This window comes from Erythranthe guttata, chromosome 14 (genome assembly GCF_056151865.1).
Source record: "Erythranthe guttata isolate IM_541 chromosome 14, IM_541, whole genome shotgun sequence".
Lineage (NCBI taxonomy): Eukaryota > Viridiplantae > Streptophyta > Magnoliopsida > Lamiales > Phrymaceae > Erythranthe > Erythranthe guttata.
In genome coordinates this window covers 2171350-2196414 of record NC_142546.1, presented here as the reverse complement: position 1 = coordinate 2196414, position 25065 = coordinate 2171350, and the positions used below count along the sequence as shown (strand labels likewise).

The 25065-nt window shown below is 35.5% G+C and overlaps 3 protein-coding genes across 4 annotated transcripts; 1 reads left to right on the top strand and 2 right to left on the bottom strand.

Annotated features, from left to right (window-relative positions):
- Window positions 1–2143: 2143 nt before the first annotated feature.
- Window positions 2144–12143, top strand: SAD2 (ARM repeat superfamily protein). Of its 2 annotated transcripts, none has more exons than XM_012987544.2 (22): window positions 2144–2498; window positions 2671–2806; window positions 3258–3345; window positions 3588–3737; window positions 4741–4903; window positions 5245–5429; window positions 5531–5704; window positions 6477–6622; window positions 6717–6840; window positions 6927–7107; window positions 7444–7603; window positions 7700–7741; window positions 7839–7957; window positions 8041–8239; window positions 8625–8756; window positions 9316–9419; window positions 9496–9675; window positions 10216–10355; window positions 10458–10597; window positions 10727–10890; window positions 11137–11266; window positions 11367–12143. In XM_012987544.2, exons 1-22 carry the CDS (start codon window positions 2409–2411, stop codon window positions 11543–11545), a joined length of 3126 nt encoding a protein of 1041 aa, XP_012842998.1. In that variant the 5' UTR covers window positions 2144–2408; the 3' UTR covers window positions 11546–12143. The 2 variants fall into 2 exon arrangements, with proteins under 2 accessions (XP_012842998.1, XP_012842996.1); XM_012987542.2 differs by having other exon boundaries at window positions 2174–2498; window positions 9310–9419.
- A 1347-nt stretch (window positions 12144–13490) lies between these two features.
- Window positions 13491–17670, bottom strand: LOC105963163 (RNA recognition motif (RRM)-containing protein). Its single transcript, XM_012987541.2, has 5 exons — window positions 17520–17670; window positions 16668–16857; window positions 16477–16586; window positions 16194–16381; window positions 13491–14165 (listed from the first exon to the last, which is right to left on the bottom strand). The coding sequence occupies exons 2-5, from the start codon at window positions 16838–16840 to the stop codon at window positions 13830–13832; spliced, it is 807 nt and encodes a 268-aa protein (XP_012842995.1). The 5' UTR covers window positions 16841–16857; window positions 17520–17670; the 3' UTR covers window positions 13491–13829.
- Window positions 17671–18322: 652 nt separating this feature from the next.
- On the bottom strand, window positions 18323–24854 carry KU70 (ATP-dependent DNA helicase 2 subunit Ku70-like protein). Its single transcript, XM_012987540.2, has 19 exons — window positions 24302–24854; window positions 24117–24194; window positions 23755–23871; window positions 22993–23107; window positions 22626–22731; window positions 22357–22474; window positions 22182–22265; window positions 22040–22098; window positions 21437–21570; window positions 21318–21361; window positions 21120–21196; window positions 20401–20548; window positions 20113–20174; window positions 19846–19906; window positions 19566–19658; window positions 19372–19480; window positions 18981–19083; window positions 18717–18903; window positions 18323–18629 (listed from the first exon to the last, which is right to left on the bottom strand). Exons 1-19 carry the CDS (start codon window positions 24362–24364, stop codon window positions 18516–18518), a joined length of 1872 nt encoding a protein of 623 aa, XP_012842994.1. The 5' UTR covers window positions 24365–24854; the 3' UTR covers window positions 18323–18515.
- Window positions 24855–25065: the final 211 nt, after the last annotated feature.

The window sequence follows — 25065 nt, the reverse complement described above, 5'->3', positions numbered from 1 at the left end:
TCGTTAATATTTCTACAAAATGTATTGATTAATCCATAAAAGAATGACGATTTCGAAACAACTTATCGACAAAGTTATCGTCACTTACGGGCCAATTAATTTGCAAGTCACCACCACTATGGTAGTTGGTTCGCAAGTGATAATTTCCATTTATTTTGTTAAAATCTCGAGGTTTTTATTTCGAATTCGAATGAATTTTCATTTATTTCTAATTATTCCTTTTATTACCAAAAAAAAAAACTTTTATTTCTTTGGAAAAAAAAGGATTGGATTACACTTACCATGTATTAGGTTTGATATAATTACAACTAGATCCTCTAATTTGAAAAATTATGCATTCATCGGATAAATAATAGATTTAGCCTATTTAATACATATTTCCAAAAAATCTGCAATTGGTAGAGTCAAATATTGTCCAAATTGGATTAGATAATCCAATTCTTAATTCCCCTCTTATCTACACAATGTAGTACACAAATTTTGTGCAAATTAAAGTTAATAGTGCATTAAAAAAAAGTCAAACGCAATCTTGATTCGACAAATGCAGTCAATGCTCCATTACATGTGTTGGATTGTTATATTACAAAATTCAATATTAAGGAGTCTTGATTACATTTAACCAAAACAATATGAATTCCATAATTAAATATAAAAATGCAAGTCAATGAATTGGTTATGTGATTATGTCAAGATTTCCAATATGCAAAGAGTCCAATTTTTGCTTCCAAAAAATTCAACCCTATATTTAATTTGTTTTTCGAAATCTATCCGACGATTAATTAATCCAGTTTAGACTTATAAAATAGAGAGCTATTGTTTTTTTTTTTTTTTTTGTAATGAATGAATTCGCAGCTGATCATATATGTGCACTGGATAAATTTATGATTTTGTTGGAATGGCTAAAACAATATTTTTTTTAAATTATTTATCGTGGCAATTATGTGTACATTAACATATTTTTAACATTTTTTTCATGAGTTCATTATGATATATGTTTAGAATCCACCAAAAGCCATTATTTTTGTTTGTAACAATTGTAGTGTTAATATATTAATGATGTATGTATGTAACTATGTATAATTAATTTGGGCCATGAGGCCTAATTTCAATTAATACACAGACTATGTAAATAGTAATGTATATACTTAATTAAGCCCATGAGGCATAACTTCAATTATTACATGGACTATTTTAATAACAAGCCCACGAAGTGAAAATGCCCATTCAACATTTACCATGGATACGAGGCAAATAACCATTACTTTCATGGTTTTAATTTGTTTTTCTTTTGAGAAATTCAAATGTTGTTATAAATTGCGAAAATAGGGGAGGAGACGGGATTCGAACCCTAGACTATGTACTAACTCTACAATCGAATGTTGGTTTATAGTTTAAATTTGATTTTAATTCTTTTTTCCTCATCCCCTAGGAAAAATGCATACATGTCAAATTTGCTAGGATCACCTTGCTAAATTCGAAACATCCTCAATTTTTTCTCCTAACTGATTAGTTACAAATAAATTAAGGGCAAATAACGACTGCGTCTAAGATATGACCAAATTATGAAAAATCCCCTATTGTTTGGGTAATTACAATCACTTCCCTTTTTTAAATATTTTTTTCTCAAAATTTATGTAATTCGGTTATTTTACCGAACCAAATCGTATATTCAGTTCGGTAAACGGTATGAAATATTGACGTACCGAAATTTCGTTTCAGTTATACCGAATTAACATCCCTACATTTACCTCTGGAGGGGTCTTTTCGTAAGATAATACATAGGTGATGGGTGACTGTAATTACCCAAACATGAGGGAGTTTTCGTAATTTAACTATAACTCAGGAGGTGTCCGTAATTTGCCCATAAATTAATTGTTTTTTTGATTTAGAATTAGACACTTTAAAATATAAATCAGATATTTTTATTTTAATTCCTTTTTAAAGTACATACATTAAGGACTTTGACAAACGCAATTAACAGCATAATGCCGTCTTAGTATAGCGCGCGACCCTGTGCCTCGACCGGGACAAATAGTGTATACATTGAAAGCATATATATATAGTTGGTACTATATACGATAAATAATAAATAAATATAATAATATATTATAATATATATATATATATATATATATATATTTTTATATATATATCTGTTAGTTTAACAACCCTCACTAAACCCTAATCATTTAAATACTTACAGCACACACGCACGCACACACACACACAAAATTCTTCGCTGTCTCTCCCTCTCTCCCAATCTCGTCCACCGTTCTTCTCTCTCTAAAACCCTAGATAGAGAAACCTAGCCTTGCAATCTTCTCTTCCTCTGGGGATTAGGTTTCATCTATCGCTTGAAGTTGTGTTTTTTCGATTGCGGAAGAGAGAGAATTGCAGGTTGAGTCGGGATGGATCTTCCGAGCTTGGTGGTGATCCTGCAGGGTGCGCTCAGCCCCAATCCGAGTGAGCGCAAAGCGGCTGAGGATAGTCTCAATCAGGTATGATTGTATTAGATTACTTTTTGCTTGAATTGTGAGTCTCAATCGCAGAAAGGAATATAATCACTCGTAACTTGATTATGAATATGATTGATGTGTGTTTTTGTATATTTCCGATTTGTTCGAATTTCAAGTGGAACTGAAATTTAATCTTGTGTTTTGATTCCTGCAGTTTCAATATGCACCGCAGCATTTAGTGAGGCTGTTGCAGATCATAGTGGAAGGGAATTGTGATATGGCGGTCAGACAGGTGGCTAGTATTTCTTTCAAGAACTTCATTGCCAAAAACTGGGCGCCTCATGACCCTGGTAAGTTGCTTATTAACATTTCTTATCACTGTTTGTTACGAGTATCGTTTTTGGTTCAAGATTGTTTGGGGATGTTTTGGACTGATTTTCTTGAACAAGTTGATGGTTTGATATTTGGGCTTATAAAACTTAATTGGATGTTCTTTTGTTTAATTTATTAAAGATGTAATTAAGGTTCTTATTGACTGTCCTAGGGATTGAAATTCTTGATTTTTTTGCATAAATATTGGGTTTCCAATTCCCTAGATTTGTCCCATGTATTTTCTCCCCTACATTTTATGGAGTTTTTGCTCTATTGCAATGGTTATGCATTTTATGACAATTAAGAATTTGATTGTGCCAGCTAGCTAAAATGTGATGTGGCATGTCTGTAATTTGATGGTAAAATTGGTCTGGCGAAAAAATAAAGAACCCTAATTATGCACATCCTTTCGCATTTTTGCTGTAACAGATGAACAATCAAAGATCTTGCCTGCTGACAAGGAGGTTGTGAGACAGAACATTCTCAATTTTGTGTCCCAAGTCCCTCCACTTTTAAGGTATTAATAACTTTTTTCCCTTTATTGCTTACATTTCGTGTAGGAAGTAAGATTTCCTTACAGCTGCGAGTTATCACATATTTATTGACATGCATTAGCAGTACTGTATTTATCATTATCAGCCTATGCTTTTCAACATGACAGCGTCTGTCTGTCTTTAACCAGCCAAGTATAATTTGAATAACTTGGATGAACAATTTTTCAACTAACCAACTGTTGAAATCATCTCCTGTTCTAAACAGAGCACAGCTTGGTGAATGCTTGAAAACAATTGTTCATGCGGATTATCCAGAGCAGTGGCCGACTCTTTTGCATTGGGTGAAGCATAATTTACAGGACCAACAAGTTTATGGAGCTTTATTTGTACACAGAGTTCTTTCCAGAAAATATGAGTGAGTTCATTTGATTCTCTATTTGAGATCTCTTTAGTGGTATAAGTTCAAGTATATAATCGTGATGTATAAGTTCCTGCAACATGAATGTGATTCTCTATGCATAGGATGCATTTCGTCTAGATAGTAGGTAAGCTGTAGAAATCATCTTACGGGTTATTTAAACATGGTTTTCTTATATGATTAGCACCGCAAGATTAATTATGTAAAATGTATATGAGATTCTGATTGAACGTATGCCGTCATAGTGTGGGTGACTAAGTCTTGCAAACTCTGAAGAACTGCTGAGAGGGACATTTTACGAAATAGAGGATTAGACTTCAGTTGGCTTGAGTTCACCTTTGGGTCAAAAGATTTATAAAAAAAAAATAATGTAGTTCTTTCTGATGTCGTGCATTTGATGGTTGCGAACAGGCATGTGTATATTTATCTGGTCAACTATGAATAAGAAAGTGTTTATGAAGTAATCTAACTTCTATCTGCTACAGTGTTGGTTGAATTACCTATTGTTCCTTAGTATAGAATCTCTAAATACTGCCCTGCCCATTCCATAAAGGCTGTCTAGGTTATTGTGTTTGATTATCCTTGCCACCCCCTTATTTATGTCATATTGGGGAGCAAGTCTTTCTCTTCGTTCATTAAGGAAACTGAGACAGCTAATGAACAGGACACTACAGGGATTGAAAGCGATCTAAGAGAACTAGCTATTTATGTTAGCTCGTTGTTTGTGACAGCCGTTTGGAGATTACCTCTTTATCCTCGTTTGTGTGTTAGAACCCTTTGGTACTTGTTATTCTGGTGGCAAAAGTTCTTCTATTGATTGCCAAATTTTATGTGGAATTCTTTTCATATGACAGGAACAGTAATTGTGAAACGAGGCAACACAAATATTTTAAATGACCGTTGGAAATCCATCTTTTTTCCTCTTCTATCAAGTCCTTGCATTTTGATGCATATGACAATATTTTTTCGTGCTCATCTCCTGATTCATTACAATTTGCAGGTTCAAATCAGATGAAGAGAGACTACCGGTTTCGCACATTGTCGATGAAACATTTCCTCATCTGCTTAACATATTTAATCGGCTTGTTCAGATTCCTGCTCCTTCAATTGATATAGCAGATTTGATCAAACTGATTTGCAAAATATTCTGGTCATCAATCTATGTATGTTGAAACTTCTGTACTATCAAGCTTGTTATGCATGCATTTGATTCAATTGGTTGGAATAAGCAATCAGCGGTTTGACCCTGCATATGACAGTTTTCACAGACATCGTCAAAATCAAAGTTCTTTTGCATCACAAAGTAGTCTGAGTCTTACATGCTTCCTTTCATTGTCAAGTTTTGTTCCCTTTCTTTCAAAACCGTATTTACAGGGTTATAACCAAGTTATCGTTGCTTTTTTACTAAATGTTCTTTTGTAAGCTAATCAAGTCTTGCCCGTCTAGCTCTTGCATAAGAATTGTATGCCCCATCTATTCAACTAATATACGTGTTCTCGTCCAGTTGGAGGTTCCAAAACAGCTGTTTGACGCAAATGTATTCAATGCCTGGATGATTCTTTTCTTGAATATATTGGAGAGGCCTGTTCCTGCAGAAGGGCAGCCTACTGATCCCGAGCTGAGAAAATCGTGGGGATGGTGGAAAGTGAAGAAGTGGACAGTCCACATACTAAATCGCCTTTATACCCGGTACGTTCTTAGTTGCTCACCCCTCTTCTTACAATGTGTATTAATTGCTCTGATTATGGCTTGATTTAATTGACATCCCGCTTTCTCTTACTTTTTACCAGGTTTGGGGATGTGAAACTTCAAAATCCAGAGAACAAAGCCTTTGCCCAAGTGTTCCAAAGGAATTACGCAGGGAAGATTTTGGAGTGCCATCTCAATTTGTTGAATGTGATCCGTGTTGGTGGCTATCTGCCGGACAGAGTTATCAATCTTGTCCTGCAATACCTCACCAATAGGTATGTGATTATTTGTTTATTAATCAATTTGATATTATACATTTTTCTGCTGTTATTCCCTCCCTCACCCCCTTTATGAGCATTGATTCTTCTATAATAATTAAACATATTATACATGAACTTCTATGCTTTGTGAATATGAGGGTTATAGAAAATGCTAGATATTTGAAGAGTTAGATTGTCGTTATGGAGCTCAATATATAGCAACAGATCAGAAAGGTGATATTAGGAAGCCCCTCAGCATATTAAATCCATAAATAATCAATAAAAATTAATGTTACTAACCCATGATTGTATACTACACTAGTTTCTTACAGGGATACTTCATTATTGAAATTATCAAGAGTTTACTAACCAGAGAGCAAAAGTTTATTGCAATGAGTTCAGCATTTTCAATTGGTTATTCCCACATTTAATTATTTCATGCTCTCTAGTATGTTTGAAAGGCATTGTGCACTTGTTTGCCCGTGAATGCTATTGAGCTAGCAACCCTTTTTCTGTTAGAAGATCAATCAAAAAGAATAATAGAAGGAACGTCTGGATACTCGTTGCTACATTTAAGTCTTCTTTCGACCTGATGTTTTGGAGTAAAATGTGTATATATAATGTTGTTGACTGGTGAAGTGACCTGAAGTTTGGAAAAGCTGGTGCTTGATAGTTTTGAATCTTTGTTTCAGGCACATTCATTATGAAGAAGTTATAGATTTATATTTTATGGAGACATTTACATCACTTCTAATGATAACTTGATGTTTCTAATGATTTCATGCAGTATTTCGAAAAGTAATATGTACAGTCAGCTGCAACCAAGGCTTGATGTTGTTCTTTTTGAGATCATCTTTCCACTAATGTGCTTCAGTGACAATGATCAACTTTTGTGGGATGAAGATCCTCATGAATATGTGAGGAAGGGATATGGTGTGTTACGAATCTCATCTTCTATTGTTTATTTATTTGGATCTCAGAAGTCCTGATCTTGTTACTTATCTAATTTTATTCTTATGCTCTTCAGACATAATTGAGGATTTATATAGTCCTAGAACTGCTGCAATGGATTTTGTGAGTGAGTTGGTCAGAAAGCGTGGAAAGGAGAACCTTCAAAAATTCTTATTATTTATTGTGGAGGTTTTTAAGAGGTACTCATCACATTATTTTGACTTCATGTGAATTAAATAATTTGATATCTATACAATGCTAACCAATGTACTTATTTTTAAACTAGATATGATGAGGCAGCAGCAGAATACAAGCATTATAGACAGAAAGATGGTGCTCTTCTTGCCATAGGAGCATTGTGTGATAAGCTTAAGCAGACAGAACCTTACAAATCTGAGCTGGAGCGCATGCTTGTTCAGCATGTGTTCCCTGAATTCAGCAGTCCTGTGGGACATCTTAGAGCTAAGGTAAGCTCCTTTAAATTGTATTGCTGTTATTTTTACTTTGATTAAAAACACAGTGAACTAATGCATATAATCAGTTCTCAACATCTTTTTTTAGGCAGTTCTCAAAACATAGATGCATAATTTGTTACCCCTTATTTGCGTATGTACTAGATGGTAAAAAAGTGCAGTTGGATTCAGAATTTTCGCACCATTAAAGGGAACTTAATTTGAATTACTTTTGTTATGCGTATATGCTAAATTTTGAATATGTATCTTTTTTATCTGATTAAATACTTTCACTAAACTTTCTTCTGAATCTGTTCTTTTCGGATCTTCTTAAAATGGTTTGGTTTCTAGGCAGCTTGGGTTGCAGGGCAGTATGCACATATTACTTTCTCCGATCCAAATAACTTTCGAAGAGCTCTGCACAGTGTTGTTGCTGGCATGCGTGACCCAGAACTTCCTGTCCGTGTTGATTCTGTCTTTGCCCTGCGCTCTTTTGTGGAAGCCTGCAATGGTACAGTTTCTCTACTTATGTTGCTTTAGGTTTATGTTTGCTATACGAATATTCATACTCGTCAATAACTTGGACATATTTTCTTTTTATGTACAGATTTGGGTGAAATCAGACCAATTCTTCCACAACTATTGGATGGTATATCGATGTGAAAGTTTTTTCAGTTTGCTCTCTATGAAGCAGCAGAGTCCTAACTGACTTTTTTTTTCTTTTCCATCTGAAATTGTGTTTTCAGAGTTCTTTAAACTTATGAATGAGGTTGAGAATGAAGATCTTGTGTTTACTCTTGAGACAATAGTGGACAAGTTTGGAGAGGAGATGGCTCCTTATGCTCTTGGATTATGCCAGAATTTGGTGAGAATGATCTACCAATATTTGGATATCTGGAAATTGATTATATTTGTTGTCTTTTGAATCACCAACTTTTTGAGTTTCAGGCTGCTGCATTTTGGAAGTGCATGAATTCTGCAGAAGCAGATGAGGATGGTGATGATCCTGGTGCTTTGGCTGCCGTTGGTTGCTTGCGCGCCATAAGTACAATCCTTGAGTCAGTGAGCAGACTCCCCGAGCTCTTTGTACATATTGAGCCAACTCTATTGCCGATAATGTGCAGGATGTTGACTACTGATGGACAAGGTAGCTATCCATTCATCATGTTTATTTATTGCCAAAAAAAGAAAGGTTCACTGTGCAGGATTCTGGTGCTTCAGACTTTGCTTGCAGTGTGCAAGGATAGTGAAATCAGATCTTGCATAACTTTTATTGCATTCTGTTGAGTTTGTAATAATGTTTTAAACAATCAGATAAGTTTTAGGCTTTTGATCTAGAAGTTTCATTATTGGTAATTGAGATGTGGTAAACTTGATATACGGCGTGGGTTAACCGGTGGGAAAATATTTAGTCCAAGAAAGCTTATAGTGCCGCCTATGTCGCATTAGTAATGTTAAAAAGAGAGTATAACGTCTGACATCTTTATCAAAACTGTTATGTATCTAATTTCTACATCTATGTAATGTTGCAGAAGTGTTTGAGGAAGTTTTGGATATCGTCTCATATATGACTTTCTTCTCCCCCACTATATCATTGGACATGTGGAGTCTTTGGCCACTAATGATGCAAGCTCTGGGTGACTGGGCGATCGATTTTTTCACAAGTATGGTGCAATACATTTAATTTGTACTTCTGTGGTACAAAGCTTTTACTTAGTACTACTTTGCCTTGCCGTCACATTCTTCTACTAGTATTTTCTTATTTGTTCTGCTTCTTTAATGTCAGCCATGGTTTATGTCTTGCAATTATTTGAAACTCTGGTGTTGAATGTGATTTATTTTCTACTATGGTTGTATAGAATGTAGATTTAGAAGAGATATTAGCCATGTTTAGCTATACCCCTTTCCTTTGCTGAAATTCATTCTAGTTTTATAATTTGTTTAGTTCTCCTATTTGACCCTATCAAAATAGACTAGGATTTAATCTCAGATTTTTGCCATAAATATGCCAGTGTGAGTTGACCATTATGTAGGTGTCTTGCTTGCTCTTCCACTCTTTATCTGTAAAGTCTTTTTTGTGCTTATTGATTGAATCTATTGTTTTAATTTATGTGTCACATGTATGAATCTTGAAAATGTTAAGCGATAAATGTTGCAATCTGTTAGTTACCACTTGTTATATCATCTATTTAACATCTTGCCGTGTGGTTGTGCAAGTTTCAGATATTTTGGTGCCATTAGATAACTATATATCCAGAAGCACTGCACATTTTCTTACATGCAAGGAACCGGATTACCAGCAAAGCCTGTGGGACATGATTTCATCTGTGAGTTTTTTTTGTTAAATTTAGGTTACACTGGTGGTGAGAATTTTCTAACCAATGTTTATTGTTAATCATGCAGGTCATGCGTGATGAAAATCTAGAGGATGGTGATATTGAGTCAGCACCTAAGCTCATTCAAGTATTTTTCCAAAACTGCAAGGGACAGGTTGATCGTTGGGTTGAGCCTTACTTAACAATTACTATGGAGCGTTTGCGTCGGACCACTAAACCTTATCTGAAATGCCTCTTAGTGGAAGTGGTAAGTGCTTTTCCTAGCTAATCTCTCTCATCCATTGGATATGGATTGCTATCTTTTGTTTAAACTCATTGAACGCTATACTTGTTGCATACGGTGGCCCCTTGTCCTCTAAAGTTAAGGGGATGATGCTTAGCCTCTTTGAATACAAAGAGTTGTGCATGTGCATTATACAGTTCACTAGCTCATATTTTCAATTAATTATTGGCTGTTAGTGTAGAGTTTCCATGTTGAGCATGGAATTCTGTCTGCCTGTGTTCATGAATTCAAAAGAATTTCGAGGCATTACTTCAAGTTGTGCATGGATAGAGTTTACCCCTAATTTTTCCATCCAAGTGTGATACAGTATTTGCTGGCTATTTATTCTTGACTGAGTAAGGAACATAATTTAGGAAAGGTGCACTTGTCCGAGGGTACTGACTTTAGCTAGAGCATTGTTGACGATATGTTTTTGTGCATCTTATATTCTTTTTCTTGGCTGAGACCAGTGGTTGATGTTGTTTGTTGTCTAGCACTGAATATGAGAAGTATAACTTTTGACAGGTGGCTGATGCTCTGTATTATAATGCATCCTTGACACTCAGCATATTGCAAAAACTTAATGTGGCCACAGAAATTTTCAACCTATGGTTCCAAATGTTGCAACAGACTAGAAGAAATGGAGCAAAGGCTAATTTTAAGAGGTATTCATTTGTCCGCTTGTTCGGTTCTCGTGCTTTCTGTGCTGTATTCTTATCATCTTATAACATTTATCTTTACGCGGGATTATGTCTTTCTGTTTGCAGGGAACAAGATAAAAAGGTTTGCTGCTTAGGGTTGACATCATTGCTCCCTCTCTCTGCTGATCAACTGCCAGGAGAAGCATTGGACCGAGTTTTCAAGTCAACTCTTGACCTGCTTGTTGCCTATAAGGAACAAGTAGCAGGTTGTTGCATTTATATGTGCAGTTCATTTATCAAATATTTAGTGAAAGTGCTTCATTGCTCAGTTTTGTTTAATATATTCCTTCCCGTTTCTTGTGTGTGTATTTTATATACTTTGTCAAAATAAACAGAGGCTGCAAAGGAGGAGGCGGAGGCAGAAGCTGCTGAAGATGATGATGATATGGGAAATCTTGAAACTGATGATGAGGATGATGGAGATGATTCTGACGGAGAAATGGGGGTTGAGGATGGAGATGAAGCTGAGAGCAATAGACTTCAAAGATTGGCTGCTAGGGTGGGTATTATTTTTATTGAGCATGAGTTTGTAACACGTGAAATCTAGTTTTAATATTGATTGAAAAAGAACTGGTCCAAAATTATACTCCGTGAATTCTGTAAAATGAAAATAGTACCGATATGTTCCACAATAATGGTAGAGGCAGACTCGATTTTTGGAGTTTGCCTTTTATAAATTTTACATTCGTACCTATTGTATAACGTCCTTTATTAATATAGTCGTGATGCTAATTATGATACACAGGCGCGGGCTTTCCGTAGCGACGAAGAATTCGATGACGACGACTCAGATGACGACATCAGTGACGATGAAGAAATGCAATCACCAATCGATGATGTCGACCCTTTTGTTTTCTTTGTGGACACCATCCAAGGTAAGAATAAGCATAATTTTCATTTTACGCAAGTGTGCAGAACTTCACTTAATTACTCCACGGATTCTTACATTCCCTAATTCTGATTTCTGTCTTGTAGCTCTGCAAGCATCAGATCCATTGAGGTTCCAGAACCTCACACAGGCGCTCGATTTTCATTACCAGGCGCTTGCCAACGGTGTTGCCCAGCATGCTGAACAGAGAAGAGTTGAGATTGAAAGGGAGAAACTGGCCAAGGTTGCAGAGGCGGCAGCAGCAGCAGCTGCCGCTGCTTCTTGATATGGTTCTCACTTTGCCCTCTCCATAAAGTCTTAGTCGTCGTATTTCTCTCTCTTTCTCTAAGTGGTGTCCATGGTGGTCAATGTGTATAATAAGGTCTCGTTCAGGTCCCAGTTTCTCTATCGAAGTTCCTCAAGATAAGCAATGTTGTGAATTAGGGGAAATGGGGGTTCTTGTCATTGATTACATGGTACTGGTTTGGTATGGTCTTTTATATGGGGAAATCGGTTCTCTTCTACATCGGAAGAAGCCAGTTTCCAGTTTTTTATTCATTATACAAATGGAAATTCCATGTCGAGGTGTTAGAAAACTCTTCTGTTTAGTTTTGCAAAAGAGAGGTTAAAATGCATAAAATTATAGCATGCGTCTGGTGAATTGGTTATTCTTGAGGGTCGGGGTCCTAAAATTTTTCGTACTTGGTTCTTTATTGTTCCTACGTTGATTTTTTTCTTCTTTTCCGAGAACTGGTTTATCTAGTTATTGGGAGGTTTTGATCTGTGCAGAGGGTGCATAGTTGAGTTTTGTGCCGAATGGAGAATTGGATTGTATTCTTTTTTACTTTTGGAGAGTTTAAAATGTGATTAATTTTGCCCTGTTATATATCTTTTTTAATTATTTATATATTTTTTTATAATTGTGATCTACTGCCTGTTCTGAAGAATGAATGTGCAGTTGCCATGTACTCGGTGGCGCAGCTATCATAGGTGCGGGGGGTGGGGGCACGGCCCCCTAACATTTATCTAATCCATATTATTTTATATAGGAATGCACATCTTTTTTCCCCAACTGTAGGCTTGCTCGAATAGGAATTAAAAATATGTGCTATTTTGTGATCTCACTATAACTTGATTTCTAGAAATTAAATTAGGGAGCCATTAGAGCCGTCTGTTCAGGTCAGATAATAGGCAATTGTTTTTTTTTTTTTTACTAGGGGGACTATACTAACTAAAACAACAACGTTATGCGCTAGTAACAAGAAAGAGCATTTCGAGACTTGCCTACGACAACTGAAGAGCATGGGCATTTTGGCAAACGGAAATCAATAGATAAAGAGAGAGAGGGAATAATCTCCTAAAAAAGAAAGATGCACAAAGAGAAACAAAACTGCAGCACATCGAAGTCGTCCCAAGGAGCATTTTGGTGTAATTGTTTGAACTCAGGAATGAAGACTTTCAAATCATTGGCTATTGCCTATTGGGACGACAAATCGCTTTCTGCCTTGGCGAGGGATTATGGGTTGGGAATTGCTTTTTGCGGTTTGAAAATTGCTATTTGCGGTTTCTAACAAAACCCCCCAAAAAAACACTTTATTTCACTAAAACCCCAAAACTTTCCAAAAAAATCCAAAAACACCCCCCAAAACGCGTAAACGCCCAACTTGGGCGCCCATTCATGCAGTGCACACCCAAGTTGGGCGTGCAAGCTGCATTTTGGCGCCCGAGTTGGGCGTCCAGTGCAAATTTTTTTTTTTTTTTTTTTTTTTTAAATGTTCGAACGCCCAAGATGGGCGCCCAAGGCGTGTACGAACGCCCGTTTTTGCGAAAAAAAAAAGCCCTACAAATTGATTTGTAGGGCTTTTTAACATGAAATTGGTTCCGTAATCGACCTACCCAATGCATGTTACACATAAAAGAGTCGAAATTACATCAAAAAATCGAAGCCCAACCCTTCTTCAAGCTTGATTTCGAATTTTCGATTTTTTTTTTTTTTTTTTTTTTTGCTATTTGCAGTTTTAGGGGGTTTTTTGATATTTTTAAAAGTTTTGAGGGGTTTTGTTGTAAACCGCGAATAGCAATTTTGTAACCGCAAATAGCATTTTCTTTATGGGTTGCATGTCATCACAACACAACCTATTAGAACTGCTAAAAACTCAAATTTACAAAAGTCAGAATTATCTAGGTATTTTTCCCATTGGTGCCCATAAAGCTAATAACTATAGCAGTAATTCTCACAAGTAATCATATCCCAAAACGCATCACTAATCACATTGTCACAGAAGTAAAACACACTTTGGTTTTGAAACAAGGATATCTAAATGACGGTAAAACAAAGAAGGGGCAACCATTTTGGTCTTCAACCATCATTGTCTAAAAACAACCGAGGCAGTCATTTTCACTCGAACTATCAATATTTTCGAGCAAAAGGACCGACAGTTAACTCCACTTCCATTTTGCCAACCTTGAATTAGAGGAAAAACTAAGTAGATTACCTTGTCTCCCGTATATTGCGCAGAGCACTCAATCCACTGGTTTTGTCTATTTCATTCATCTTTTCTATCACGACTTTACCTACTACTGTCCCTTCTTTCCCTGCGATATTTGTCTTCCCGCTGATAGGACTCGGACTCGTTTTTTCTCGGTATCTTCTCGTTTCTCCTATCACGTTCTTCCCCAGACTCTGGATATCTCGATCTCGGCCTTTTATCAGTACTTGAGCTATTGCGGAACTCATCACTCTTTGCTCGAGAGTATTGAGAATCTCTGTCACTAGGTTTAGGAATTTGCCGAGAGGGAGGTGGTGATGTATTTTTGGACCGATGTCCTAATGAGCCCTCGTATTTGTCCTGTGTACGTCTCGAGTGTCTATCTTCCTCAGCACCCCATCCCGTATTAGCAGCTCTCTGAATTAGGAAGAGACCATTTTCTTTTAGGAACAATTAATTGGAATCTGGTAATTGCATAAGAGTCAAATTCTAGGGTGCATTTGGATGGAGGGATTTGGGGGAGGGATTTCAAATCCATAATAACAAATCCCTCGAACTTGTTTGGATTGAGGGATTTTGAGATGGATTTCAAATCCCCACCCCTCCTTTTTAGTTGATTTTGGAGCAATAGTGATGGATTTCAAATGACTCCAAAATTGGAGTCATTTCAAATCCATTCCCCAAATCAAATCCCTCCCCAAATCCCTCCATCCAAATGGACCCCTAGATTATGAAGTGAAAATAGAAAAAGAAGTATCAATCTCCATAATAAAGAAAAACGAACGGAGCAAAATAAAATAAAAGAACTAAATGAACTGCTAGCTTCTACTAGGAAATAAGACACTGTACAAAATAAAAGTAAATACACATGATATCGGGGGTGTGTAGAGTAATTTAACGGCTATATCAAGACAAAGTTTAACATATAGCACTTTGCAGAGTCTGAAACTATCATACAAACAGACAGCAAACAAACAACTTAAATGAATTAGACATATTTAGGTTAGAAAGAACTGAATGTATAGCTTTGATGACACATCTCATGGCTTAAGAGTTGCATGTTGATCCTTAATTTTTAATGCTATTTGGGGGTATTTGCAAAAGCTTAAGTAAAATCAGAAGTTGGTGATTTAAGTAAAGCTCTGAATAATCACTTATTTCTACAAGTTGTGGGTGTTGGCAAAAACCCTGCAATATCAACTTTTAGTTAATTCAGAAGTTGCAGTGTTTACAAACAACTTTATTTTGCATTTTTTTTCTCAAATACCTGATTAAGTAAAGAAATTAAACAAACATTAATTTATATATAATCAATTTATATTAAAAAGAGTTTACGAAAATCATGTATATAGATACTTTTTTATGCAAACAACTATTTTTTTTATTCGTAAAAAATATGCGTATATCACACAAATATACACATATTTTAATGATATAAAATCTCAAATAGACAATGACAAGAAAAGGTTATAATAAAATACATGTGATTGTAATTTTTAACCGTGAAATTCTTGTTGAAGCAAAGTGCAGAAATGCAGGTTATGTTATTGGGATTTATGTGAAAATAAGGCAGCTAATAAAGTGTGTATAAGTGCGTGAAAATATTTATGCAGCTAATTAATTACAAAATTGCCATTAAACTGAATACTTTTGAGATTATGGCTTAAAACAACTTATTTTTAGAGAAGCAAAGGTAGAAGTTGATTATGAACCAAAAAACGCTCATAATCCATTTGCAAAAGCTTTTCCAAACACCCCCTTAATAGCATTCAAATAAGTTGAAAAGAGAATACCTTTTAACAAAATGACCCAAATCTCTCCACATCAAACATTTGGGGAACAATTAAATTACCTTCTACCAAAAACTTGCTATCAATATCAAATTTCATTGACAGCATATATGCATAAACATTTGGCAAATGGATACATATTTCAGTAGAAAGTTTTGATCTGATGTCTTGTAAACAATATAAGACATAAAACTGCAATCCTCGCTGGCCGCTACCTAGTACTTAGAGGTTCAATCAGATTTCGACGTGTTAGTATTTCCAATAAATATATTGCTGCAAACAATATAAATTATGAAACATTAATAAATAGCAAAAACAGAGATCTAGCCTAGTCTTCCAATGAATATAAATTCATCAACTCATACGCATAACTGCAAAATAAATATAAGAGTCGAATAAGTACTCAGCACCAAAAAACTACCAAGTAAAGCCAACGAAACAACTTATCATCTGATGCATACATTCTTGGTCACGGGAAGCATAAAATATGCACATCAAATCATCCATAATGGATGAGACACAAAAAACATGAAACTGTTCAAGGAAAAGGGCAATCACACGAAAAAACAAAGATACGCTCCATTTTTGTTGTTCATGCATTTAATAAAAGAGAAGATCAAAGTATCAAACACTGGCCGATTCTTCAAAAACTTACTTGCGCGTCGTGAGAGAATTTGCAGCTGTCTCCACGATTACATTCTCCTTTCTGAAAAGCACGGCATACCCCTCGCTCCTCCCTCTTCTGCTGCTTAGTTTCCTCGTCCTCTTCCTCTAGTTTCTTGTATTTGTTCACGTGATCAACCCTAATTGTACGGCCCAAAATTTGTGCTCCATTTAGATTGTCTGCATATTATCCCAGAAGAAATAGTAAGGCATGTAAAATATTTTTTTGTTGCATCTTGATAAATAAAATTGACTCATGGGGAAAAGAAACAAACCTACAGCCAGTATAGTACTTCTTTGATCCTCGTAAGCAACAAACGCAAAGCCTTTGGATTTTCCGGTACCTTTGTCTCTGATTAGGTTAACATCCACAATCTCCCCATATCTACATCAGAGATTAACCAAACAAATCAATTTCGGACAACATATTAACTTTCAAAAATAAATTCAAAAGGTAAAAACTTACTGAGCAAAGATTGCAACTAGATCGCCTTCCGTTAGGTCAAACGGAATGCCACCAACGTAAACATAAGCTGAATCTTTATACTTTGCATGCCATGATGCGTCCTCGGAAATTCCTAAACTCGCTTCTTGTTTGTTTATGTTCTGAATTCGCTTTACCAATGTCAAGGGATTCATCGAAATGCAAGCTTACCCTACAAGCAAGATGTAACTTCAGAATACCAGTACAATCAACTTAATTTTCGATAAATCACACATTTATGAAAACAAGTGCAGAACCTTTTACGACATCTACCACAAGTGAAATAAGATAACAAGAAGCTTAAACGAGGAAGGCAGAAAGGCAAACAGAAGCTGTAAACTAGAAGCACATGACTTAACTAATCCTTAAACAAAAGGTAGATTAATAAATAAATAATAAAAGAAAAAGGAAACCCTAAGAGCAGCGGGAAACCCTAAACCGAGAACGTATTCCTACCTAAGCCGAAGGCAACTCGGGTACAGACACCTGACCTTTTGTGAGTTCGAAGATATTTCAAAAATCATCCCCAATCACTACAGACTCCATTACAATCATAAATTCAGAACTTTAGAAATTCACAAAAGCAGCCGAGAATTGACCTAATTTTAACGTAATCACTGCATACGATTTTCTCTAACGCTGTAACTGTTCAAAAGAATCAAACGCTGCAGACCACAAATTGAAGTTAACGTAAAGAAATTTCTACTCAATCTATGACCAAATCATTATTCAATAACCAAAATCATAGAGGATGATGATATTTCGGTTTTCGATGCCTACGATTTTTCTACTAAAATTAACTAAAAAAAAAGGAATATACAAACACGAACTTACTGCAATTGATCCGCCGCCGGAAAGTATGCGTGGAGAAGGATTGCCGTTGGGGATTTGGAAATTTCTCTCTTTCTCTCTCTCTCTCTCTCTCTCTCTCTCTCTCTCTTGCCTGTTTGAACTTTGAACACAAGAGTTGGGTTTGTTTCGCACTTGTAATGTTAATATTATATATTTATATGTAAATTATGGCCACCTCCCCGAGGTAAGATCAAATTATGAAGCAACCCCTATTGTTTGAGTAATTACTATTAACCCCTCAACTATGTATTGCCTTACGAAAATCGCCTATTTCAATAGGTAAATTTGACACCGTAAGGGTAGACGTGTAAGACAATACATAGTTGAGGGGTGATTGTAATTAACAAAGATGAAAGATTCTTTTCATAATTTAATCTTATTTCAGGAGGGTAATCGTAATTTTCCCTAATTTATATTTGCCCTTTTTTCTTATTTTTTTGAGGCAAGAGTTTGGGATCTTAATTCTTTTGAGACCTCGAAGATAAAATAATATTTATTTTAAATAATTATATATAAGTTTAATGCTGTAGATATATTTATGTAATAAAGGCTACAAATTATAAAATTTTAACTAATTATATATATATATATAATTTCTTGTTGCCAGGCTAATCTCTTCATTTTTTATTTAAAGCGTATGCATTATTCACAACACACTACTTTTTTATATCCTCTGGCTGAAAGCTTCTGCTACTATTAAAATTCGAACCAGCACTGTATAAACATCTATACTATAATTGCTGCATTAGTGCTTTTCTCGACAAAGAAAAACCGGCTCAAAAACGAAAAGATAACGAAGTATTTCACTTCATGTTTGCAAAATTGAGCTAATATATATAGTTCACAACTACGATCGTGTTTGTTCATTTTCAAAAGGGCCGCATAAGTTTAAAAGTTCCGAAGGCAGCTTTTTTAACTACAAAACAGCTTTCTCCTAACGAAGAACGGGTAAAAAAGTTCGACATCGCTCGATGAAATTTATTTACCCATGTGAGTCAAAATCCGACTGATCAGAGCTTCTTTTTTCCCAGTGACGGTTAAGTTGTGTACGGATAGGTAGATCTTAAGTTCCGCCACAGTCAACTCCTTCAACTGCCAAACATTAGTTATAAGTTCAGTTCCTAATGGATAAAGCTAACGGGAATTATATTTAACTCGTTGATACATAGATTGTGTCACCTTTCCATTGTCGGCAAGATCCGACCAGTCGTAGTTTGCGTACTCCTTCGTTGCATGTTCAGCAACTGCTTTCCTTTTCTTGGACGCTTCGCTTGTTTTCCCCGTGTCCATCAATTCATTCTCTTGTTCGTAGTTTTCTCCGTATACGGAGAGTTTGAACTCTTCAAATGCTTTCACAACACCCGGTCTTCAGAAAAAGAAAACGAGAAAAATAAATTACGATGAGGGTTACCGAAAATGCATCTAACGGTAAGTCTTAGTTACCTGGCCATGCCTTCTTCATCCGGAATCGTTTCATCCTTAATATCAGGCATTTCATCTTCATCCAACGCCAGAGCTTGTAACACTGCATAGTGTCTTTGTAATGCTGTAAAATAAATTTAAATAATGTAATGTTATTTTTTGCCAAAAAAAAAAATGATAAAGTGAATTTATCTAAAATCCATAGAATCGAGCATTCTTAAATTGCTTGCTGCATAAATCTCAGAAAATATCTGACTCGGTTTTTTTGATCCATTCAGTGTCGACTTAGTTTCTCTAGTTTGTTCTACTTTATTTCCTCCAATAGTTTTTTCAGACTTCGTAAAGATGAATAATAGTCGATATATATTAAAAGCAGCATGAATGAGAATGTATTTTAGAATAGGGAATTTACCAGGGTTTGCGAATTGGCAAACTGAAAAGTTTTTCAGATCGACACGCTTCATTAATGAAGAGGCACTCTTTATTTGGTCTTCAGTTGCTCGATTCGTATCAGAATGAAGCTGCAAAAACCGACAATATTGTTTCTCAATGGTTAAACTCGTCCATCGAGAAATTCACTGCAGTAAGAAGATGTACTATTATTACCTCTTCAATGGGTCTGATATCATCGGAATACGGGAGATATATCATATGCATTCCAGGTGGCTCAACCTGACCACTGGCGCTAACTATCTCATCCTGCAGTTCAACAATATCAAATAAAATTGTAATTTTCAGGTCGAGCATTTATGAATAGTGTGAAGATAACAAACGTCAAATAAGCAACAAATCCACTGCCCGGGGCAATATTTCTCGAATTTAAAATTATTAAAAAAAAATAGATGTGTTGAAATACACATTACTGCATCCTCCAATAACGTCTTACCTGTGCAACTAAAGCCACCAAATGAGGATTTGTGGGGCTCCCGTAAAATGCAAGAGCAAAGCTGCAAATTTAAGGAAAGAGATTCACATTATTTAGATTTACAATCGATACCCTACTTTTCTTCTTTATTTAGATTTTTCTAATCTTCTTCACATGTGTTCTCTTAGGGAGAAAAGAGATTCACATCAGTGTCAGTTACCTAATGAATTTTTAAATTAAGGAATGCGTGATCTTTGGTCATGGACAATTGCAGTCAAGTGAACTTACCGCTTCAGGCGCAACATGGATCGATGGAGAGCAATGAAAGTACAAGTACTCCCGACCAATTCCTGCATCGAATAAAATCGAGGGATATTTAGCACAGAATTCATTGCAAATATCAAATGAACCTGAAAATTGGCAAGGCTCTAAGTACAAGCAAACTACAACCTAGAAGCAGTTCTGAGTTTTGTGGTTAAAAGTTAGAATGAGTTACAACTTGAGAATTGTTCACACTCAGAAGTTGATTATTGAAAACAAGTCGAGCATAAATACATAGGGAAAAGATCACGTAACCTCATCGCTTGGGAAAACAAAGGTAGCTGGCCTTAAATTGTGATAATCTTTTAAGCAACTCAGGCTCTTGAAACCTAGGAGACGAAGATGTCCAGTAGAAACCCTCTTGATTTCGGAAAGTTCATCAACTGAGAACATGATATTCTCACTGGAAAACAAAACTAACAATTCAATGAAAAATAAAAAGTAATGAATTAAATGTACGTTAAACCAAAAGCATATGTTTAAATCCACCAAATCTGAGAAGCAGTCTTGGTTCATGCCCCAAGTCCAAGAGAACAAATGCTTCTAAATTCTAATTGTGGCTAATTTTTTTTATGTAAATTTTACTCTTTGAACAATGGGGTAAAAGGAACTTCAAAAAAATCCCTCCGTTACAATTTGCTCAATATGTCATGACACAAGAATCTTGACACTCCAGTTTCAAAATCATCCTCAAAGCAATTAATTATAAAAAAAAAAAAATTGTTCTTTTTCTATTTTTTTTTGGTTGGAAGTTTTACGGGAATTGTTTTCGGGAAATGTATAAGTGTGAGGTATGTTTGGATTACTTTGGGAATGTTGGAAGTATAACAAAAAGGAATTTGTTTTCCAAATTCGAGGAGAAAGAAGATTGTATTAAGGGAAATGTACTGAGAAATGTGTAATAGAGCCTCACTTATTATAATATCAAGGCCTTAAACAGTTCAAAAAGTATATCCGAGAGAATAGAGCCTCACTTCTTATAAGTCTGAAAAAGTTTTGGAGGCTTCTGCAGCAAAGCACCAGTGTCCGAACAGAAGAAAGACCTCTCAGCCTGCACAATCATCAATGTTAGAACTGGTATTAAAATCCCGAGTCAAGTTAAAACTAACATTATAGTGTCTTAATTCCGCAGAGAGTGGGCTCAAGACAAACAAGTTCTCATTATTTACTACCTTTATAGGAAGATTGGTGACTGAATCAAGCCAAGTGATAGCACCTGAAAGCAAAACGAAGAATAAGAGATGTCTTACCTTGAGGTAATGCATAGAACAAATATAAACCTGAAACAGACCTGGATTAGTTGGACGCACCAAAGCATAGGTATTTAGTACAATCGTCACGCCACTAGCAATGATGAAGTAAATACTTCTAACTTTGCGTTTTCTGAACATTCGCTTTCTTAGCTGATCTTTCATGTCTCCAAGCCTAACATAAGAAGAATTCTATTAACACAAGAAAAAATAGAGAGAGAGCTAAAAAAGCAAGGAATATGCTTTCATCCCTCGAAATCAATAACACCCGTCTCTCCAGTGGTCTGAAATAATTAGGATGTATACCTTCGCTTTGCATCATTTTATTTTATTTTACTACATGGCCAATGCCTTTTGGGATAATCATCTAATACATTCAAAATAAGAATGCAATCCAATCAAATCCAATAGATAACAAATCAATATCCAAATTAACATCTCAATATTAAGGAACACCAACAGACTAATATCCGCTCCTGGAAACGTTGGACGACAAAAAAAATGTACCTCAACTAGATTAATTAACAAACTGAAATAAGATGTAAAAACATGATTAATAGCAAAGCCAGGATCAAATTATTGGTACTTGTGCAAGATTCTGTGAAGCATACAGGAAATGAATAGGAAAACTAGTAAATTCAGACCTCTCCTCTACTAAGGCCTTAAACTCAGCTAGTTCATTGCCTTCCAGTCCAAGTAAATCCTGAATAATAAGAAGCTGACTAAGATACCAAAATAACAAAAATATATAAAAGAGTTCGACTGAGATGCCAATCATGAACATACAGCATAAAAGGTGGATATATTGAAGTCTTCACCAGGTCTACTCAAGGGAAGGAGTTCGATTGAGATGCCAAGATCTTGAGTATCCTGAAAAGAATACAAAAAAAGCACATTTTTCATGTTCCTCAAAATTTGACATGTCACAAAAATGTGGCGAGTCCATGAACTGAGACATTACTTTGGCTCGCTGTAGTGTTGTTCTCATCATATCCATTTTCGTCACTCCCTTGATATTCCCAAACGGATCATCTTCATTCGTAAACAATAGAATCCTTTTGTCAGCTGTTTTTGCGGACCTAGTATATAATTAAATCAACAACAGTATTTTAAATAAATATCTTGTAAATGTAACAGGAAAATGTTAATCGCAAAAAAAATATAACATATTCATCTCCAGATATTATATTCATATTATTTCTATGCAGAAGAATAAGAAGAGAAGCATACCCTTTTCGTAACAGAGCTTGTGCAGCCCAAAGAGCATTGTAAAGAGAATTATCACGACTTGCAGACAAGATGCCATATTTACTCCCAATTCGTTTACTAAATGTTTCTGTCAAAAGAATCAGAAAAAAATGAGCCAGAATAAATAGTTGCATCTGGTAGCTGAACAATAAGACTCTCAATGAATGAAAATTGTGGGGCATGTATTTTCAAGTTCTTAAATAGAAGAAAAAACATGCAAACCAGAACAATGATAATGTGATATATTCGACCAACATGATGGCCAGGAAACAGTAGCATGGCTTGGAAATTGGAGAACATGCATCATAGGCAATGTATCAAACTAGTTGGTAAATTACCGACTACTGACCTTCTATACAGTCAAATTCTTTGACAAGCCTAGCTGTAGGTCGATCTAAATCCTCACGTTCAGGAACATTAAAAACATACACACCATTCGAATCCTGCAAATTCTTCTTCTCGCTCTACAAATCGGGTAAATAAAAGATAAAAATAAGATAAAAGTACTCGAGCGATAAAAACTCGCAATTCTTATCTTTGTTAATATAATACACGTTTTCAATGACAATTTGAAGCATGTTTCCTAGAATTACTTCCGGATATTGCATTTCTTAGCCACCGGCCCACCAGAACTACGTAACTCATGATTTTCAACTCGGCAAATAAATTTTTTAATCCTGCGGTATAAAATTGACCTCCATAAATCTAGGTTATTTTGTCCACCAAGTTCGGTTTTAGATGGAGCACAAAAACCAATTTATGTTTACATGAATCTCTTGTCATAAGTTGGTAAGTCTGTCACGCTTCTGAACATTTTAAATTGTGTTAGTTTGCAAAAGATTCAATTCTCAACATTATGTACATGATAGTTGAGGTAAAGTATCTTCAACTACAAGGAGTTTCGGAAGAAAAAGTGTACATTAATATTTCAATAGTATTATTCTTGAATTACTTTATTTGTTTTTCCCTTCCCACGCATTTTTCAAAAATACTTCCATGAATAATTTTCTCAAGGAAAACAAAACAAATCAAAGTCAAAAGAGACCACAATATCATAGTTTCTTCAATTACTGACGATCAAAGTATCATACGCAGAAGGCCTTAAACTTACAGTATTAAAGAAGCAGATCGCAACTTCATCATAAGACCTATTGATTATTTGAGTCTTCAGGGATTGCGCAATGCTGCGGACAGCAACTTGAAAGTGAGTGACATCCTTCTCTTCTTCCTGTATATAACCACAAATCGACAAGCATCCCATTAAAACAACAAACATGACAGAGAATAACAAAACGAAAAGCATAATAAATTGCCCCCCACCAACATATAACTGCAATTAACTCGCATTACGCTTAGCAAGCAAAATTTTCAAAAAAATAGACAAAAATGAAAATAAAAATTCAATCAAAACAGTAAAAGTCAGTGGTTACAGTAGCCAAAGTGGGCATGCAGAACGAAATTAAAAATACTAACTGAAGTACAAGTGGTGGAGAACATCTTGGGGGAAGCATCGACCAAATATACCAGCAACTCCTTTGTAGCATCTTTCTCCTGCGCATTTGATCGAACACCTTATTAGCATAACAAAATGGAGTATTTTCTTATATAAAAAAAAAAAAAAAAAAAAAAAAAAAGAACTGTTGTCCCCTCATTATAACCTGATAGAACTCATTATCTGGGTCCTCGTCGTCGCGAAAAATGTCGTCGGGATCAATATCCATGGAATCAAAACCAGTAGGCGACGCTGTCAAAGCAGATTAAAGTACGATTCTTACAGAAGAAGAATGGCAGCAGGCAAGTTTTTTATTTATTCTTTTTTTTTTGTTTCTGGTTTGATTTATATATGGGTTTTCTGCAAAATCCCCGACTCCCCGCCTTCTTTGAGAAGCTTTGACCTTTATTTCTTAATTTCGGGTTCTGTAATAAATTCATAAAATTTATTTTTTTAATTCTTCTCCTCTGTTAAGTTTGTGGGCCAAAATAGTGAATTGGGCCAACACTCATTTTTCTCTTGAATAGCCCGATACCAGAGTCGGTCCATTACTGGTCAATCTTGACCCGGTCTATTTGTTTTGTTTAAGACGACTTTGACCATTCTCTCCCGTCACTTCAATGCCAAAATCAACTCAAAACCTTAATTTTTTTCTCTCTCCTCTCTCTCTTTTTCTATCGTACGTTCTTTGTTTTTTCATGTCGTTTTTCGACGACCTTAATAAATCTCGTGGTACATGAAGGGCATTAAATGGGAGACAACTTTATTGTCTTTTACCGTTGCTTCTGTGGCTGTGGATATATCACTTGAGATGAGAGAGAGAGAAAGATAACATTGTTCGTATACCCTTTTTTCTATGTTTTCCAAGGTTCTAAAAAACGGGTCCGAGACGGTTAGGGACCGCAATACAATAAATCGGTGCGACAGTGA

Bases quoted from the DNA above. Each gene is read 5' to 3' on its own strand.
- SAD2 (XM_012987542.2), top strand. From the start codon at position 2,409: ATGGATCTTCCGAGCTTGGTGGTGATCCTGCAGGGTGCGCTCAGCCCC. The intron at 3,346-3,587 runs GTATTAATAACT...TGTTCTAAACAG, and splicing joins CAAGTCCCTCCACTTTTAAG to AGCACAGCTTGGTGAATGCT. The intron at 6,623-6,716 runs GTGTGTTACGAA...TATGCTCTTCAG, and splicing joins ATATGTGAGGAAGGGATATG to ACATAATTGAGGATTTATAT.
- LOC105963163 (XM_012987541.2), bottom strand. From the start codon at position 16,840: ATGAATCCCTTGACATTGGTAAAGCGAATTCAGAACATAAACAAACAA. The intron at 16,382-16,476 runs GTTTGTTTCTTT...GATAATATGCAG, and splicing joins AAGTACTATACTGGCTGTAG to ACAATCTAAATGGAGCACAA. The intron at 14,166-16,193 runs GTAAGTTTTTGA...TTCCTAATTCAG, and splicing joins AATTCTCTCACGACGCGCAA to AGAGCTGCTAATACGGGATG.
- KU70 (XM_012987540.2), bottom strand. From the start codon at position 24,364: ATGGATATTGATCCCGACGACATTTTTCGCGACGACGAGGACCCAGAT. The intron at 22,732-22,992 runs GTCAGTAGTCGG...TTCTTTTGACAG, and splicing joins AGAATTTGACTGTATAGAAG to AAACATTTAGTAAACGAATT. The intron at 18,630-18,716 runs GTGACACAATCT...AATGTTTGGCAG, and splicing joins ATCTTGCCGACAATGGAAAG to TTGAAGGAGTTGACTGTGGC.